Source organism: Eulemur rufifrons, chromosome 7, assembly GCF_041146395.1.
Source record: "Eulemur rufifrons isolate Redbay chromosome 7, OSU_ERuf_1, whole genome shotgun sequence".
NCBI classification, from domain to species: Eukaryota; Metazoa; Chordata; class Mammalia; order Primates; family Lemuridae; genus Eulemur; species Eulemur rufifrons.
The window spans coordinates 236,624,398-236,643,510 of record NC_090989.1 but is presented as its reverse complement, the minus strand read 5'-3'; the positions used below and the strand labels follow the sequence as shown (position 1 = coordinate 236,643,510).

Genomic DNA, 19,113 nt, shown 5'->3' with positions numbered 1-19,113 from the left:
TTATATGAAGCTGCCTTAAAATTTCCCAATTTAAAAAAGGACTAGTAATAATTCACAAAATTTGTTAGGAGCTCATAATCTTGCTGTGTTTGTGAATGATTTGCTAATTAAGTAGAACCTTGCTATTCAAAGCATGACCTTTAGATTATCACCAGAAAAATATGAGAAGTACAGACTATTGCTGTCCTTCCCCGCCCCACAGAACCAGAATTGCATTTTACCAAGATCCACTGTTATGCATATTACAGTTTGGAAGTAAATAAGGAGATTAGAGAGAGGAAGAGATGAGTGGGGGTACCCTGGTATACCAAGAAATTTTGACTGTACCATTTTGTTGTTATTGTCTTCAGGAACAACTACAAAGATTACTCCTTGGAGTCCAGACTACACTTCAGAATTCAGGCAGCTCTTCACCTCTGGAAAAAACCTTCCTCAGATTGAGCAGAACATGAAGGATGGAATTTTTCCCTCAATTAGCATCTGCTGTATATTAGACCTTAAATTAAAGTGGAAAAATGATCTTGTGAATAAGAGACAAAAAACTAATTTTATTGTCAATATTTTCTATCATCTGAGTAGTTTACTTTTGGTCTACATAATTTTTTTTCCTATGGAATGATGTTCACTACTATCTAGAAAATTCTTATATTTTGCCTCTCCAAAAACAATTTCATATTAGATTTGAATTGGTGGGGGGTGAAGAAGTCTTTTAAGAGACTTACAGGTACAATAAAGTCTAATTAAATTATTTATTTTTTTAATGTGGAAATTAATATTTAAGTAGCACATAGCTTACAAGTTGAATCAGTTTTAGATTTGTTGGTCATTTAAACTTCAGAGATATTTTGTTGCCTAGTATTTATATTTCAAAGGGGAAATAAACATCACTTAATTTAAAATAGCTTGACAATGACTTTCTGAAGGCTTCTGAAAAAGGCAGAGGGCATGAACAGGGATGTGATAATGTACTTTATAGGTTGAAAAGACCTGTATCTATAAACGATGATGAAATATTAAGTTATTGTTTTTTTACTCTTCATGTTGATTAAAGGTGGGTACACTTTTGAGAAATTATCCTGTTTTTGAATGTACTTGTCTATTATAACACAATCCAAAAACCGCTGTATATCTAAAGGGAAGAAAGTGTCATATTTTAGGAATTATTCTTAACTTTGACAATGAGAGCCTAAGATATGTACATTGATTATTTTTCTTATAGGAATCAAAGTTCCTGCTGCTTTAAATGATATGTAAAATATTAATAATTTTTACAGTTATGATGTTGGTAAGATCTAATTTTCTAATCTCTCTAGCACTGTGATGGTTCCTTGTAAATATTTGGACTGAGTCCTTTAATTGGGAGATAGAATCAGGGCATGGAGAGGAAGAGAGCTTGACTCTGTATGGTCCTGGCTGTGCTATGGGGTAGCAGTTAACAGGGTGACCCATGGGAGTTCCCTGCTCTGTGTGCATCACCATATTTTACAGATGACTTTCAAGGTCTTTTCAGTTTTATAACTGTGAGTTTCTATATTAGGTATTTTCCACAAATAATGTTAATATGTTGAATCAAAACTATTCCCACTTGGAGTATGTTTTATTTTTCAATCATCACTGTTCCCACCGCCCCCCATTTCCCCTTATGTATGTGTCGTGGCTAAGGACCAGATTGCGTCCGGAGTGAGCAAAAACCATTCATGAGTTGATGAATCTGGGTTTTGTCCTATTTCTATTTCCATTTTGAAGAATAACTTGACATAGAAGCCTCTGCAGTTTAACAGAAAGAGCCCCAGCGTAGGAGTCAGGAGATCATCTCTGTCGGTTAATGGTTCCATGACATGGAATAAGTGACTCCCCTTTTCTGGGGCTCAGTGTCCCCTGCGTAGATAGCAATGTAGTATTTGGTTCTTGTGAGGGATCAATTAGGTAAGGTGTATGGTAATCCTTCTGTAAACTGTGAAAGGCTATACAAGCATGAATTATTGTAATAATCATGGTTTTTATACACTGATTACAGTATCAACATAAAAGTATTGGCTGAGTCTGTGGACTCTGTTGCAAAATGAAAGAAACATGGAAATTCAAATACCTTTAAATCTTATTCATGTGTTTAGCATTGACAATAGCCCAGATTATGAACTTGCTCTTTGCTCTTCCCTGCTACACAAACTTGTGTCTAGCAGTATTTAGTGTGGTATTTTCTTTAAAGTACTGATTTTTTGACCAATACTGAGGATATATTTCCAACGAAAGATGATTGCTATAACTCTAGTCAGAGTACCACCCCTTCAGATAATATGGTGGTAGATATCAATGTGTTATTAATATTATATAACTTTAGGTACAGACTAAAGAGGGAGTAAAATTAACTGCCATTACAATTAGTAATGGGAAGTATGTTAAAGATTATTTGTATATAACTTTGGAAAATATTTTATAAAGTCCTTAGAAGAGCTTTGGTAGCATTTTTTAAAGCTTATACACCCATATTATTACTGTGAGAAGCTGCAAGTCAGAGCTGAAAATAAGTAAAAAAAATTCTCTTTTGGGTATAAAATGAAAAAAATTTTAAGAGGGTTTTAAAATTTTATTTTAACTCTGCCTTATTAAATATAAAAGAAATTCATCTCTTCCATAAAAATTTTTCCTTTGTTACTTTTCTTATTTTGTTATTACTTCCTGTTCATGACTGTCATTCCTGCCCATCCTAGAAGCTTGGGCTAGTTGAACTTTGATGTCACTCTGATTCTTAGATCAGGGCACAAATCAGTGGGGCATGTGTAAAGAAGAAAGTGCCCTCTCCTTTCCAAATAAAAGTGAATGTTTTCTCCTTTGAAGCTACTATTTGAGGTGGTTGTGATAGATACTAACAGTCCCTGCTGTTAATATTCAGTATGATTCCACTTCTTATCCATTCCTTTAAAGTGAGTCTGTTGATCTTTGTGAATAGGGGTGTTTCCCCTCTCCTTGAACATTAAAAATAATTTTTCCAAAGGTCTTTTTGACCAACTGGAAAAATTTCTGTAATTACTCTGATTAATTCTTCATTGATTTTCCGGCCCCCCATATTTCTGGTTTTTTTTTTTCCTGGTTGTACTCTCTATATTTAGAAATCTTAAATTCAAGTACATTTAGTTAAAATGAGTTAACAAAGACTCCAGTGATCATCTTGATACCCTAAGATTTTTGTGATTCATTGGGCTTGGAATGGATCTTCGGAAATTATCTTGTCTTCTGCAGCCTCTGAACAGTGTTGTTTCTCCTTCAGTCCTGCTCTGTGCAGCACATGTGGCTACTGAGGTCTTGTCACAACCAGGGCGCTTGTTGGAATGATGCTGGAAGTCGAGGGAGCATCTGTTCGTACGTGCTGCACTTATTTAAAGGCCTCCCAGTATCCTGCTTCCTGGAGTTCTGGCTTTTACTTGCTGTGTACTGTGATCACCAGATTCGTGCTTCAAATACCTCTCTGTGAAGTTTGCTTTTTCTGTTTAAGTGCCCTTAAACTTTCATGTCATCATGTTTATAGTGCAGATGACCAAAGTCATTGGCATTTTTGAACATTATTCTGCCTGTCCCCCTGAGCTCCTTATATATTAATACCAGACTAAGAGACTTTATTTTTGAGATTACTATTTTAATTTTATTTTACAGATATTCTTTGCTTTTTCACAAAGTGCAACTGTTAGAGAGGTAGAAGCGTGACTCTCCCCTTTGAGGTGTTAGTAGATTTAATTATTAATATTTTCCAAGATAACATTCTGAAAAATTTAGTGAAACCTTTTCATTCTCTTTATGTTATCGATGTTTCAACATTGACCCTCTCAACTAGCCCAATGTTACTATTTAAAGGTTTTTAGACACATTACCCACTTAGCGAATAATTTGGCAGGTGGTTTAAAGTTATATATATTATGCCTTTTGCTGCCTATTAATCTTTTTGAATGTGTATCATACCTAGGTAATATGTATAAATATGTTTGAGATATTTTTAATCTCTTTAGACATTTCTTAATAAGATATATCTATAAATAAATATATAAATAAAACAACTTACAGATATTAAATAGACCATGTTTTATACTGTTCTTTCAGAAGGAGTGTGGGATTTTCCCCAGGTGGTTCTCCCGCTCCCAGTCCAATTGTTGACATGTTTTTTTCTTTAATTGTTAGATTGCTTGTTGTAAAACCCTATTCCTGCTTCCCATTTTGGTAGTTTTGTCTTTTGTACATTTGCTGTTAGATTTAGTTACATTAGAAGGTTGAACTTGAAATGTAATGAAAAGGACACATCAGAATTTATCACCAGGAAAAATATCTTTTGCGTTGAACTGTTGTTGCTATCTGATCTTGACGGTTAGACCCTCTTCTTAAGAGGGGACTGTTGAAGTCCATTCTGGTCTATGTATAACTTCATAACTACAGAAAGAAATGGTGCAAGGACTGTTCAGTGGACTGAGATGCCTGAGCAGGTTCTTGGTCTCAATCGTCCAGAAGGGATTTGTGGATCCAGCTGCAGAGGAAGTCCAAGCTTGGTTCCCTCCTGTTGACGATGTATTCATGACATGTGTTAAGCACAGCAATGCTGTAACAGGATTTGCATGGAAAAATCAAAGCAGCTGCCTCACTGTACTTAACTACTAAAGAATGAAGAATGCCTACAGATGTCTAAAGATTGGGTATTTAATAGGGAAGTTCAAGGGATAGTAATAACAAACTTCATTAAGTGAAACTTGAATATTAACATACAGTGCACCTTGTATGTTAATCCAATAGTTCTACAAACAGTAACTTAAATGATGAATTTAAGGAATGCTGGCATATCCCAGTGGGAGTTTTTGTTTTATTGCTACCTAATATTTTCTAGTAAATTGGTTTTGATTATTGGTAGTCTGTTGGGCACCACTGGGGGAAAAAATGAAGTTGGTCTCAGTGTAGCCAAACTGATAGCCAACGAAATTGAATGAAAAATTAGTACAATAAAGAATGTTCTTTATCTTTTCATTTTTAAAGGAATTACATTATTTTCAAGTGCTGGAAGGTCTTAATTTGAAGGTATGATGCACTGTGGTTTGGAATTCACGCAGACATTTTAATTCATTTCTATTTTTAATGGACACAAATGTCCAGATAGCAGTTGTTGGGATAGTAAATGAGTACAGTTTTCACTAATTCACATTTTTTCATAAAGTGATTTATTTTTCATAGTAGACAGTTGCTTTCTATAGAGTGATTTTTTTTCTTTACGAAAGTAATTTACATGAAAAGAGAGATTACGGTTAAATTTAATGACTTAAGCATTGTTGGGTTCTGTTTAACAGAAGGAGAACACATATGTTTCACCAATATGTGTGGTCCAGAAAAATTACTTAATTCTCAACAATATGTTGCATTTTCATATTGTGTTAGGAAAAATTCTATATGTAGTTTATTTTTTATTTTTTTCCCTTTGCTAAGTGTTGACATCCAAACACCTGAATGAAAACCAACTGACTCATTTATATATTAGTGTTTTAAAATATTTATTTGCAAATATTCATAGGACACTTGAATTTTTTTGATGCAAGTTGGTAAATCATGTAAAGGCAAATATATATATTTAATAAGTGAGATATATATAATAATTTAGTAATAAGTATTATTACTAAAATTTATTTCCAAAGCAAATTTATTTTGTAGGTGCTTCATTTGGGAAATTTTGCTTTGCCTTAAAACATACAAAATAAACCTGTCTTGTGATATGACAACCTAAAAACCCCTGTTAACTTGACATGTAGGAGGACTTTGAAATTCTTTGATAATGTGTTTTTCACTTTTGTTTGGATTAAACAAAAATAAAATTAGAGGCCATAGTATTTTGTAAACCAATGTGAAGTTTCCTGTTCAATCATCAAAGCTACCTGTATGTACTTTATAATTCAGTGTTCTGTCAGCAAAAGTTGTCATCATTTTATCTCTTTCTCTTCTCATTACATTTGAGTTCAGTCTCCTATCTTTCCCATTTTCAATGATCACAGTTTTTACAGAGCAAAACATTTTTAGAAATTGAAGATGTGTGAGTTCTATGTAAAATAAATGTGTTAGTAACATCCATCTGCTGATCAAGTAGGCATTGGATCTGGTACCAGAAAGTGAAATAGATTGTAGCTATAAAAGTATTTTATCAATATAAGTCGAGAAGAAAGAAGAAAACTGTGAACTTCTCATATTTTTAATATAAAAACTATGTTCCCAGTGAGTATTCTCTTGCTGATTTTGTGTTAATGTTATCATCTATGATTTGTAAGCTAATGCTGATATAAAATCTAAAATTTCAACATGAAGGCAGCAGTTCTTGGAGCCTATTTTTACCATTAAGCTGTTTTTAAAAACAGATGCCATCCTAGAAATTATATTTTTAAGTGCAAACAAATCATCCTAACTTGAAAGTCAACACATTTTATTTTTCATTCCTTGGTATTACTGAGTATGCTGCATTATTAGATATGTGTTTAATTTGTCAGATTTTCTTAGAATTCTATATTTTCATATTGCTACGCTGGTTTACCTACAACATGCAATTGAATTGTTATTTAAATAAATTACACTTGATGGAATTGCATTCTTATTCTGGTTGGTCTACATGTGGAAGCAGTACACAATATCTGTTTTGCTGGTCTTTCTAAACTTGAATTTTTTTTCTTGGTAAGACTTTTTTTCCAACCTTAACAGGCAGCTCTGCAGGCCCTGCTGTGTGCCATGCTCTTGGCTGAGCCCTGGGTGTGGAGAGACACAGGGGGTGATACTGGTGTCTTGGGGGAGGATTGACTTCTTTATTTTCTTTTTATCATCTGTTTAATAGCTCAGAGATTTAGGTTAGCTGCTAACATGTCCAATTTAAGGAGGAATCTCAGTATTCAGTGTAGCACAGTGAAAGAAGTACTAGTCTCTGGGAATCAGGAGTTTGATATTTGAGGCTAGATTTGGCTGGGTTGTGGCATGTGATCCCTGTCCCTAGCCCTTCTCTGAATGTTTCCTAACCCCTCTCTAAAATGGGGACAATTCCACTGCTCCCTTTAGCTCTAAGGAGGATCAGAGGAGAAGGTATGCAAGAACTGCAAATCCAACAGAAAGAGCTTTCTTTCACTCCCCACCTGTATGAGGTAGGGTAAACAAATGTCCGTCACATACCAGGTGTTTCTGTCAGGGGTGCCTTTTCATGACATGATTCAGAAACTCGGCTTCTTTCAATCTTGTGGCTCTGCCATCTTCAACGTATGGTTGCTGAGGTCACTGTGGTCTTTGCACCAAGCTGTTGAAAAGCATGGAGGTGTGTGTGAGGGAGGTGGTTCATGTCATCTGTTCATGTGCCATTGGCTAGAACTCAGTCACGTTGCTTCACCTAATGACAGAAGAGGCAGAATTGTAGTCTAGCTGTGGGCTCTGGAAAAAGGAAATGGCTGTGGTGAACAATTAGCTTGTCTTGGCCACATTTGCATCTGGGCTGGATCCACTGTGGGTGTCCCACTGTATCCCACGCTTTCATGCTCTTCTTCCCTTTGTTCTTAGGCATGAGCTTAATAGATTTGCAAATGCATTGGTTACCACTCTGAGGATGAAGAAATCAACTTGAGCTAGTTTAAAAACTTGAGCAGGCATATACTAAATGGATAAGAGGTGCCTGTGGAATTTGGGGGGCAGGAACATGGGATGTCCACAGCAAGTATTTTAATTCAGAATAGAAAAGCTGAGAGACCTGGAGAGTATTTATTTTTGTCTCCTTCTGTGCATCCACTTCCTTCTTGGCAGATGAACTTCTGCTAGTGGTTCACAGGCTACGTGATGAGAGGAATATGTCCACAACAACAAAGGCCTGTTTTTTTTGTGTGCTCCATCTCTATTTCAGGCCAGTGAGGGATCAAGTCCACACCATCCTCAGACAAAGCCCTGGACTACGAGTCTCCACTATTTGGAATGAGAAGAGGAAGGAACATAGTGTATAGGAATTGGGTCTTAAAGCTTCCACCTGGAAGAGACATATTTTACGTCCAAAGCAAATCACACAGCTTTACCTAACTTCAACTGAGCAGGAAAATACAACCCTAACGTGTCTGGGAGAAGCAGCAGAAATAGATGGTAAATAGCACTGATGACTAGCTTTCTGGTTGTCAGATATCTGGTTCACTCTTTTTCGTGCACACAAAATACACTCACTTCTGCTTCAAGAGAGACAGCTAAAAAAATCCCTTCTAGATGTGGCATCTCTGCAACATGCCTTATAGTCTTATTTCAAATCCAAATGTGGCTCCAATTGGTCTGGACACCAGGAGCTAAAAAGTTATTTGCCCTCTGTACACAATTTATGTACTGGTTGCTGTGGTTTGAATGTCCCCCTCCAAAACTCATGTTGAAATTTAATTGCCATTGTGATGATATTAAGAGGTGGGACCAGTAAGAGGCTTTGTCCTCATGAATGGATTTGTTATTGCAAGAGTGGGTGGTTATAAACCCGAGTTTGGGGTCAGGCACAGTGGGTGGCTCATGCCTGTAATCCTAGCACTTTGGGAGGCTAAGGTAGGAGAATTGCTTGAGGCCAGGAGTTGGAGACCCCATCTCTACAAAAAATGGAGAAATTACCCAGGAATGGTGGTGCATACCTGTAATCCCAGCTATTTGGGAGGCTGAGGCAGGAAGATCACTGGAGCCCAGGAGTTTGAGGTTGCAGTGAGCTATGATGACCCCACTGCACTCTAACCAGGGGCGACAGAGCAAGACCCTATCTCAAAAAAAGAAAATTAAGTTTGGCTCTCTCTTGCCCTTTTGCCTTCCGCCACGGGATGATACAGCACAAAGGCCCTCACAGATGTGGACCCCTTGACCTTGGACTTTCTAACCTCCAGAATGGCAAGAAATAAATTTCTTTTCTTTATACATTACCCAGCCTGTGGTATTCCATTATAGCCACACACAGCAGACTAAGACACCGATTGAGCAGAGGTTGCATAACCACAGTAGACACTCCCGCTCAGAAGGTGAAAAGTAAAGCCTGGGAAACCACAGCAACCACTGGTCTGAAACGATTCTAAAATCCCGTGCTTTGAGCTGCCCTACCTTGGGAATAGGGAATGTGCTTTGATTGGGCCTTAATCCCATTTCCTGGGGGTAGCTTTCATGTCCATTGGTCTCTGTGGCATCTTGTTTCACCTTCTGAGAGATTTTTTATTTTCCATAATTTTTTTTTGGCTACATTTGAACCGGCTGTCAAAGAAATTGCCCTCCACAGGAACTAGGCAACTTTCTAAACCCTTTCCTGCCTCAGACTGGGGCCAAAGGATCATTTATCATTTTAAGTCTCAAAAAGTCACAGCCTTTTCAGTGCAGGTGTTTCTGTAGGAGCACAATTCTCTCAAAAATTTATTCTGTTTTTTGTCTGATTCAGCATCATATGCCAAATAACCACACCACAGTATGTCTAAGACATTACTCATTCCCATTGAATTGACTAAACCTAATATTAACTTGAGTCAATACCGTCTCTGGAACTGATTTGTGTATTAGATTGGGTTAGGATATGCTATAGTAATGAACAGTCCCCGGGTCTAAGTGGCTTCAAATAATAGTTTATTTGCTGCTCACACTGTATGTGCATTTTAGATCAGTAGAGAACTGTGTTCTACATTGCGGAAGCCATTGGAACCTCCAACATCTAGAATGATACTCATTGCAAAGGGAAAGGAGTTTGCCAAATTGCACACTGGCTTTAAAAAAACCAAAAATGCCTTTATTGAGGTATAATTGATATACATTAAATGTACTCCTTTTAAATATGCAGGTCTACATTTAGTAAATGTATACTTTTATGCAACCATCACCATGATCCAGTTTTAGAACACGTCCATCACCTCAAAAAGTTTCGTCTTGTCCTTTTGCTGTTAATCCCCAATCCCACCCCCCTAACCCCAGGCAAACAGACCTGTTTGTCTCTATAGTTTTGCCTTTAATGCAAAAGTTATATGAATGAAATCATATAATATGTAGTCTTTTGCTTCTGGCTTCTCTCGCTCAGCATTATGTTTGTGAGTTTGATCCATGTTGTTAGATATATTCATAGTTCATTTTTGTTAAGTTGTATTTCATTGCATGAACATACCATGTGTTGATTATCCATTCACCAGTTAATAGGCATTTGGGTTGTTTCTAGATTTTGGCTTTCACCAATAACACCACTTTGAACATTCACAAACAAGTTTTGTGTGGACAAAAGTTTTCATTTCTCTTGGGCCGATACCAAGGAGTGGAATTCCTGGGTCATATGCAAGCCTATATTTGACTTTTTAGGATATTACCTGTCTTCCAAATGGGCTGTATCATTTTTCATTTCCATCAGCAGTGTAGGAGAATTCCCATTTCTCTGCATCCTCACCGACACTTGATGTTGTCAGTCTTTGTTGTAACAGTTCTGGTATATGTGAAATGACATTTCATTGGTGTTTTGATGCTTTTTTTTGAAACAGGGTCTCACTCTGTCACTCAGACTGGAGTGCAGTAGGCTGATCATAGCTCACTGGAACCTTGAACATCTGAGCTTAAGTGATCCTCCTGCCTTAGTCTCCTGAGTACTGGGACTACAGGCGTATGCCACTATGCCTGGCTAATTTTTTTAAATTTTTGTAGAGATGGGGGGTCTCAGTATGTTGCCCAGGCTGGTCTCGAACTCTTGGCCTCACATGATCCTCCCAGCTTGGCCTCCCAATTTGCTAGGATTACAGATGTGAGCCACCATACCTGGCCCATATTGTTTTCTTAAAAAAATTGATATATAGTACATATAACATAAAAGTTACTGTTTAAAAGTGTACAATTCAGTGGTTTTTCGTATATTCACTAGGTTGTACAACCATCATTATGAATTCTAGAACACTTTCATCACTCTAAAAGGAAACTCTGTACTCATTAGCAGTCAGTCCTGATTGCCTCCTGTTTCCATCACCTAGAAATCACTAATCTAGTTTCTGTCTTTATGGATTTTCCTGTTCTCAACATTTCATGTAAATGTAATTACACAATATATGGCATGTAACAGTACTTCATTCCTTTTTAGAGGCTGAATAGTATTTTATTGTATGGATATATCACATTGTCTTTATTCAGTAATTGAGGGACATTTGTTAGGTTTCTCCTTTTTGACTATTATGAATAATGCTGCTACAATCATTCATGCACAAGTTTTTGTGTGAACATATAGTTTCAATTTTTTGGGTACATACCTAGAAGTGAAGTCGCTGGGTTATATGTTAATTCTGCATTTAACTTTTTGAGGAACTGCCAAACCATTTTCCAAGTAGGTGTATCATATTACATTCCCACCAGCAATGTATGAGGGTTCTAATTTCTCCATATCCTCCTAACCCCTATTATCTTACAGTTTTTAAATGAGTAGCCATACTAGTGGGTATGAAGCGGTGTCTCATTGTGGGTTTTGATTTGTGTTTGTGTAATGACTAATGAGGTTGAGGATCTTTTCACATACTTATTGGCTATTTATATATTTTCTTTGGAGAGAAATATCTATTCAAATCTTTTACCCATTTAAAAATTTGGTTGTCTTACTAGAACTTTATCAAATATTTGATTTGCAAATATTTTGTTCTATTCCGTGGATTGCCTTTTCATTTTCTTGATGGTGTCCTTTGACACAGAAATGTTTTTAATTTTGATGAGGTCCAATTTATCTGGGCTTTTTTGTTGTTGTTGTTGTTGTTGTTGCTTGTGATTTTAGTGTCATATCTAAGAAACAATGGCCTAATCCAAAGTCACAGAGATTTCACCTATGTTTTCTTCTAAGAGTTTTATAGTTGAGCTCTTTGACCCATTTTGAGGTAATTTTTGTACATGGCGTGAGATAGGGATCCAACTTCATTATTTTGCATGTGGATATCCAGTTGTAGCATCACCATTTGTTGAAAAGCACACTGGCTTTTAAAGCTTCCACCCAGAACTGTCACTTGCATCATTTCCATTCATATTTCATTGGTTATGCTCTGCTTCAAGGGGACAGGTGGTAAGTACAATTCTACCATATTTATCCATGATTCCAAGTTCACATGTTAGAGTTCTGTGACTGTCTTTCTTAGCACAGGTTCCAAGTCCTTGAAGGGGGAGTTTTTATTGGTCTAGCTTGGGAGAGGTGATGTGACCCTCCCTTCAAACAATTGTGACCAGGGGAATAGGGTCATTTGGAATGGACATGGCTGCTGGAAGTTCACCTCTATGGACTGGGGTGTGGGACAGTTAATGAGAAAGGATCACTATAAACCCCCAAAATATCATCTATGGTTTTGAATCTAATTCTGGTTTAGGTCATTTAAAAAAAAAACTCATCCACAACTGTATGTTCCCCGATTATACCTTTGTTTAGCAAATACTTACTGAGTTTCTGCTGTTTCTTGACACTCTTCCAGGCACTTGGAAAATGCTAGTGAATAAAACAGAGATTGCCTTCTTCACGGAGCTTTTATTCTAATGGGATGAGTCAGACATTAAACAATAAATGGGATAAATAAGTTATATAACACAGGGTTTGGCGATTTAAAGCAAGACCCTCAGGTAGCCTGCCTATTTTTATAAATAGTGTTATTAGGACACAGCCACACCCATTCTTTACATGTTATCTCTGGCTGCCCTCCCACCACAATAACAGAGTTGGGTAGTTCCAACAGAGACCGTAAGGCATGCAGCCTTGAAATATTTACTACCTGGCTCCTTAGGAAAACATTTGCTGACCTCTACATAATCTGCAGAAGGTGATATGTGCAATGGAGAAAGGAAAAAACAGAGCAAGTAAAGGGAACTGGGAATGTTGGGGTGGAGAAGAATGTCAGTTGTGGTTAGAGTGGTCAGAGTGGGCCTCATCCGGAGGGTGAAGTTAGAGCAAAGACTTGACAGAGGGAAGAGCTAAACAGATATCCGAGGGAAGAGTATTTCAGGCAGAAGACCAAAGCCAATGCAAAGGCATTAAGGAGTGTGCCAAATGTGCTCAGAGAACATCAAAAAGATCGTGCGATTGGCTTGAAGGGAGTGAGGACACTGTAGCAGGAGATGCATCAGATCGTGGCCAGTACTGAGTAGGGTCTCAGACTGTACCCTGCTTGCAGGCTAGCAAATTCAGCCTGCACAGTTTTGTGGATTCTGGCAGAAGACATGAGACTCCTGAGTCAGAGACAAAAACACTGTATTACTCATGGCACAACCAGCAGCATGAATATCAGCACATTTGCATCAGTTCCTCTTGTCAGCCAAGTCCCACGAGGGTGAGGAACACAGGTGGCTGCTTCATCCCCAGTGGGATTGTGTCACAGCTGAGGAGCCTCAAGCTCAGGGAACCTGAATCTTTCACAACGACTACAAGCAAATCTTCCTGCCCTTTGCTCTGGAAGGAGACGTTACATCTTCCAAAGCTGCTCACTCTCTGAACATTTCTAAGAAGACAGTCTGGAACAAAGCTGGTCAGTGCCTCTTCCTTCGAGATTTGCAGAAAAACAAGAGACTGTGGAGAACTGTCTCCCGATGGTAGGTTTATAAGTCACCTTTGGAAGGCAATGGTAAAAAATCAGAATGGTAAAAAGTAAAAAAAAAAAATCTGTGACTTTTATCCTGACTGGAATGAGGAACCACTGCAGTTTTCAGCACAAGAGTGGCGTGAGCTAACTGACATGGCCGCCGTGTTGAGGGTGGGGTGCGGTGGATCAGGCAGAAGCGGAGAGACAGGAGGCCGTTGCAGTGACCCAGACCGGAGTGTGGTGTCTGGGGTCTGAGGCTGAATGAGCAGAGGGTGCCTCGGCTGAGAGGGGCAGATTGTGGGGGAGTGCTCAGAAGGCAGTTTGGACGATGAGTTTAAGATCTCTATTAGACGCCTTGATCGTGAGTGGGCAGTTGGATAAATGACTCGGGAATTTGGAAGAGAGGTTGGGTTGAAATAAGAAGTTGGGAGTCCTCGGCGTACAGATGGCATTGAAAGCTGTGTGACCGGAGACTTACAAAGAGACCTCAGGGAGTGCCCATAGGATATTTCACCAGGGATTATGACGGGGGGTGAATTATATGCTCTGTTCACCCTCAAAGCTAAATTGGGCCTGCTGGGGTTCAAACCGGATAAAATGTAATGTAGATGAACAATACTAAGCACACACTTAAAAATGAGGTCTTCCAATTAAATAGGGCCTTTGTCTGGCTTTTTGAAGACTTCCATATCGCCTAAAGAGGGAGAGTGTCATTTGAGCTTTAAGTGGGGGTAGGGGGAAGCCAAGCATATAAAATCTCAAATCTTAATTAAGAAAATTTGACAATGTTAAACAAGAAGCAGCTGCAAGGGGGAAGATTTGTGTGCATTTTTAGCCCCACTTTGAAAGCCTCAGATTGATTGTCTTTGGAGCAGAATGGAGGAAATTGTCACAAATCTTGTTTTCTGAGAAACCAGTTATATCAACATTACGGCACGCCACTGCCACCGCCAGCTCGCCAAAAATAACATGAAAAGGAATGGCTGCAAATCTACTTAGAATTAAGCCAGTAATTATTGCGTTTGTGATCATTTCCAAGAATTGTTCCTACCCAAATATTAAATGGAAAATAAGGAGCTCATTCTAGCCTTGAAAGTTTTCCATTTCATTTTTCTCCTTTTCTTCACTTACTAATGATTTATGTTAGTAAACTATTAATAGTTTTAAACAGAACACGTCTATGTTAAAAGAAAAGTCATTTTAATAATAGTTCGGAGACTTCACAGTTTTCTTTATTAAAAGAGAAAATAATTTTCTCTCTTTGCTTTTTATTTCTGTGTCTGAAATTACTTATAACACTAAAACTCCTTAAAATCCAGATTAAAGGTCTGTGTTCATTTAAAGTCCTGGGGGCACCAACTATTTCCTGATCTCCTCTCTATTATCAAGTAAATAAATCTTTTTTTTTTTTTTTTTTTTTTTTTTTTTGAGACAGAGTCTCACTCTGTTGCCCAGGCTAGAGTGAGTGCCATGGCGTCAGCCTAGCTCACAGCAACCTCAAACTCCTGAGCTCAAGCGATCCTCCTGCCTCAGCCTCCCGAATAGCTGGGACTACAGGCATGCACCACCATGCCCGGCTAATTTTTTCTATATATATATATTTTTTAGCTGTCCATATAATTTCTTTCTATTTTTAGTAGAGATGGGGTCTCGCTCTTGCTCAGGCTGGAATAAATCTTAATTTGGCCAAAAATCTGCTTGGCAAACTGTGGGTGAACATGGAGGAAAAAGTGGTGCTAATGGAACTGATGTAACAAGGGAGATAAACCCTCTTGAATTTGTCTATAGAATGGCTTCTCTGAAATTAGATGGAATCGTTTATTCCAGGAAAAAATATTTTTTAAAATGATTACTGCATAATTCTCTAAGAATTACTCAGTATTTCTCTAGCTCCTTCTTCCCCTGTTCCCTTATTCCCCCTACAAGTTAGGTATATCAGCAGATCATGTACATATTTATGGTGCTCATTAATCTAGTAGGAAGCATGTGTTAATATATTCCAACATTTCATTACCTTGGGGGATTCTTTTTTTTTCTAATCCTTGTCTAAGGTTTACACATAACTTGTATCCGGTAGGAACAAGAACCCATTCCTCCTCCACCCTTTCTCACCCAGCTGATCCCCCTAAGGCCACATCAGGCAAAGTGTGACCACAAAAGGTGATTTACTGACTAGCTGTCAGAAAGATGAATGCTTCTTTTAAAAATAGCTGCATGATGTTCACTGTCAACAGAACTGTGGCTCTTGGAAAGGACGTTACATTTAGAACTGTCTGGAAAGGTTCAGCTCATTGGTAGAACAAAAACTGGCGCGATGCTCTTTTAGCCAAACAGCTTCATTCGTTTTCAGGGCCAGACCTTGTCCCTCAGCCGTTTGGCAATCTGTGTGTGGAGTACCGGCTACGGTGTGGTGCAGTGGTTCTCAACTTTTAACGTCTTGAACTTTACAAATCTTTTTGAGGGGGTGCAGGGAGGTGGGAGAGGAGGCGCAAAGCCATCTTTAAATATGATTGCTGTCTAAGCAGAAAGTGATGTGTGTGGGGAGGGACAGTATTTCAGATTAATACACCACTATTTACCTCCAGGGCACCCTCCTCCTTATCTTTCCAGATGACCTCTCTGTCCCTAGACTTAGTTTACACAAACATATAAAACAGTAGTAAGTGTACAAGATTTTTATTATCGAAATCCATGGCTGGATCATCATTGTTGGGTAGAATGTGGGGACTGAGGGAGCACAAATTCACAATCATGGAAGTTAAAACCCGTGTCCCCCATTTGGTTATGGAGCAAGTCAATGCCAGGTCAACAGAATCTCCTGTAGTTAGAATCCATTCTCATGGCCCTTATACAGGCCACTGGGAAGCCCACAGACTCAACGATTGTTCCATCTTTTCCTCCAGATTAACTTTCTTTTTCCACATCCCCCACAGTGATTTTTCCATTACCATTTGATGTTCAATTTTCATTTCCCCTAACACTGGTCCCTGGAAGTCTTCCCAAGTCTCAGGAAGCGTAATAGATTCGGTTTCGCCTTGTTCCTTTCTCAGCTACTTCATCATAAATCTGATTTACAGATTTATTTGAGCAATCTTCTGCCCTCCAAAGGAAGGGTCTATAAAGCTTAGTCCAGAGGAAAAAGTCTCCTGTTCCAAGGCCGGCTAATTTCTCCCTCCACGTGGCCTCTTGCAGCCAGCTGGCCACAAACTGTCCTCTTCATACTGCCTTTTGTTGGCTCTCCCATGGATGTTGCTCACTGTCCCTGACTTTCCAGCCACTTTTAGGTCTGTCACTAGCCCGTGCCCTGGGGAAGACCTGGAGATGAAGCTGAGGCTGCTCTTTCCCCTGTCTTGGTGGACATGTTGCAGTGGAACAACACAGGTAGTTCGTGTTTGCCCTGGTCATTATACTCAGGTTGGGCTTCCAAGCTGTTATCTGGAGCAGTCAGTGAGGTTGTGCTTCTTTATTCTGGGTTGTGGCTTGGACATTTATTTAGCCTTAAACTAGGATTTAGAATGACTAAAGGAGATTGTGTTAGACTACCCTGCACATTTACAAAGGTAAGTCATGCTTTCCTTACAGGCTGAGAATGAGGGATAGAAGGTAAGCTGGGAAATCCCAGGATTTCTCAACCTATCCTCAAATCCCTGGGTTTAGACCTCAGCTCATGTGTGATGTGGGTGGTCGATGATTGCAGTGGCTGTTACTTTTGTTGTGTTGTTCCAAGCAAATATCCACTTTGTTTCTTTTCTATGTTTTGACATACCAAATTGTTCAAATAATGCTGAGTGGTGACTGTCCAGGCACCTACTGAAATAAGAAGGGTTTTAAACAGGAGGCAATTATACAAAATCAAAAGGATAAGAATGGCTATTAACGGAAGAAACACAGATACCAAACATGAGATACTGAGAAAGGAGTAGAAAGTCTACTGGAAGGACATTCCATTGTTTAGTTTGGGGAAAGGCCCTCATGCACCATTTCTGGTCAATCGCCAGTGGGCATAGGTATTTGTTTCTTAGTTCCACAACTTCTTTTCTGAGTGGGCCTTACCCAGATAACCCCGGCTTCACAGATGTAAGTTCAATAAAACAAGATTTAAGTTCAATAAAACAAGATTTACCGACATTTACCTCCACCCCTTGACTGAGTGGGGAAAGGGGCAAGTAAGGTGGGTTCCACACTCACCCTTCAGGCCACGAATTGCATCGTGGAAATCTGCGAGGGGAGGGTGGCTCTCACGCCATGAATCTCAGAGGTGTGCATTATCAGCCCCATCTGCTCAGGAGGGACAACAGTTCTGCAAGTTGGACATTGGGCAGGACACATAACAGCATGGACCAGAGTCTGTTATTTCCAGGTGCCCTGGGGAGGGCCAGAGGGCTCTTTCTTAGTGGGACAGACTGGGGGCAGTCAGGGCTTATCTAGAGTGGCTAAGCTTTCTTGGAGAAGAACACAGGGGCACAAATACCCTACCCTAAACCCAGTTTTACTCATAATTTGGTGAAATTCCACTCACTGAACTTTAACCAATGAGGTATCGGATATCCTTTTTTGTATACTAAAGCCTGTATAGACTTGAACCAATTCAGAAGATAATCCGTTGGGCAAAGGGAAAAATCCACATCACCAGGTAGCATTTTCTTGGACTTCCAAGGCACCACAGAGATTGTTTTCCCCCTAAGATCACTACCTGTATGAAGTATGTATATATGTGTGCATTCTTGTGTGTGCGCACACACACACAAAACACCCAATGGAAGAGTCTCTTTGCCTTGTGCAGAAACATTCTTATTGTTCCAAGATTCAATGGGCTGCCCTACGGCATTCCCGCTTTCCCACCTTGTCTTATGCCTACATGAAGCTCATCTATGGAAGGAGGCTGCCCCACTGGAAGTCTTCCTTCTGGTTTGGAGCTGCAGGGCCAGCAGGGTCAGGCAGGCGCCTAAGTCCAGTTTGTCAAGCTTTCTGCTATACTCCAGGGGCTTGGCACGCTCCAGCTGGGCCAAAACACAAACGTCCCCTTTCAAATGTCAATGGGATTTGATCAGCAGGGACAATTTGATGGCTATCTTTTGGTCACCTTGCAGGATTACCTTTATATCAATAATTTACTGAGGCAGGGACTTTCAGAACTTTTGTAGTCTCTTGCAAACAGCCCTGGCAAAGCTTGTGCGTTCAGCGTGTGTTGAATGAACCCATGGATTACTGGTGTCAGGAGTCCTTTTCTGGACTTGCCTTAGCTTGGTGGACCTCAGGCTGTGTTGCCTTCTGGGTGGTCTACATAGGATAGTCAGAAAAGAGAAGTCTAGAAGGCTCCTAAAGGCTTGACACAGGACTACATGTTAATACAGAGAGAGGGAGGTGGCAAGTGAAATCCATTTCCTCACTAAGACAGCAGCTGGGCAAAATGGTTTTACAAGCAAGGTGGATGGGCTGAGTGGGCTATTACGGGGATTGCTGAGGAGATCAACTCATGGCAGATTGTTTTTGCTGCTATTTGAGAGCCGAGTCAGGGTTCGACAGAAATCACACTAGGTACTTTAAGAAGAAAAGGCCAGCCTGAGCAAGAGCGAGA

At 39.3% G+C, this 19,113-nt stretch overlaps 1 protein-coding gene across 1 annotated transcript in view; it reads left to right on the top strand.

The window, feature by feature from the left end:
- Positions 1 to 2,252, top strand: part of TTC39B (tetratricopeptide repeat domain 39B) — a 100,636-nt gene extending 98,384 nt beyond the window's left edge. The window contains exon 20 of the mRNA XM_069474206.1: positions 351 to 2,252. Within this exon, the coding sequence (XP_069330307.1) occupies positions 351 to 441 (91 nt within the window). The 3' untranslated portion in view covers positions 442 to 2,252. The remainder of the gene's footprint in view (positions 1 to 350) is intronic.
- Positions 2,253 to 19,113: the final 16,861 nt, after the last annotated feature.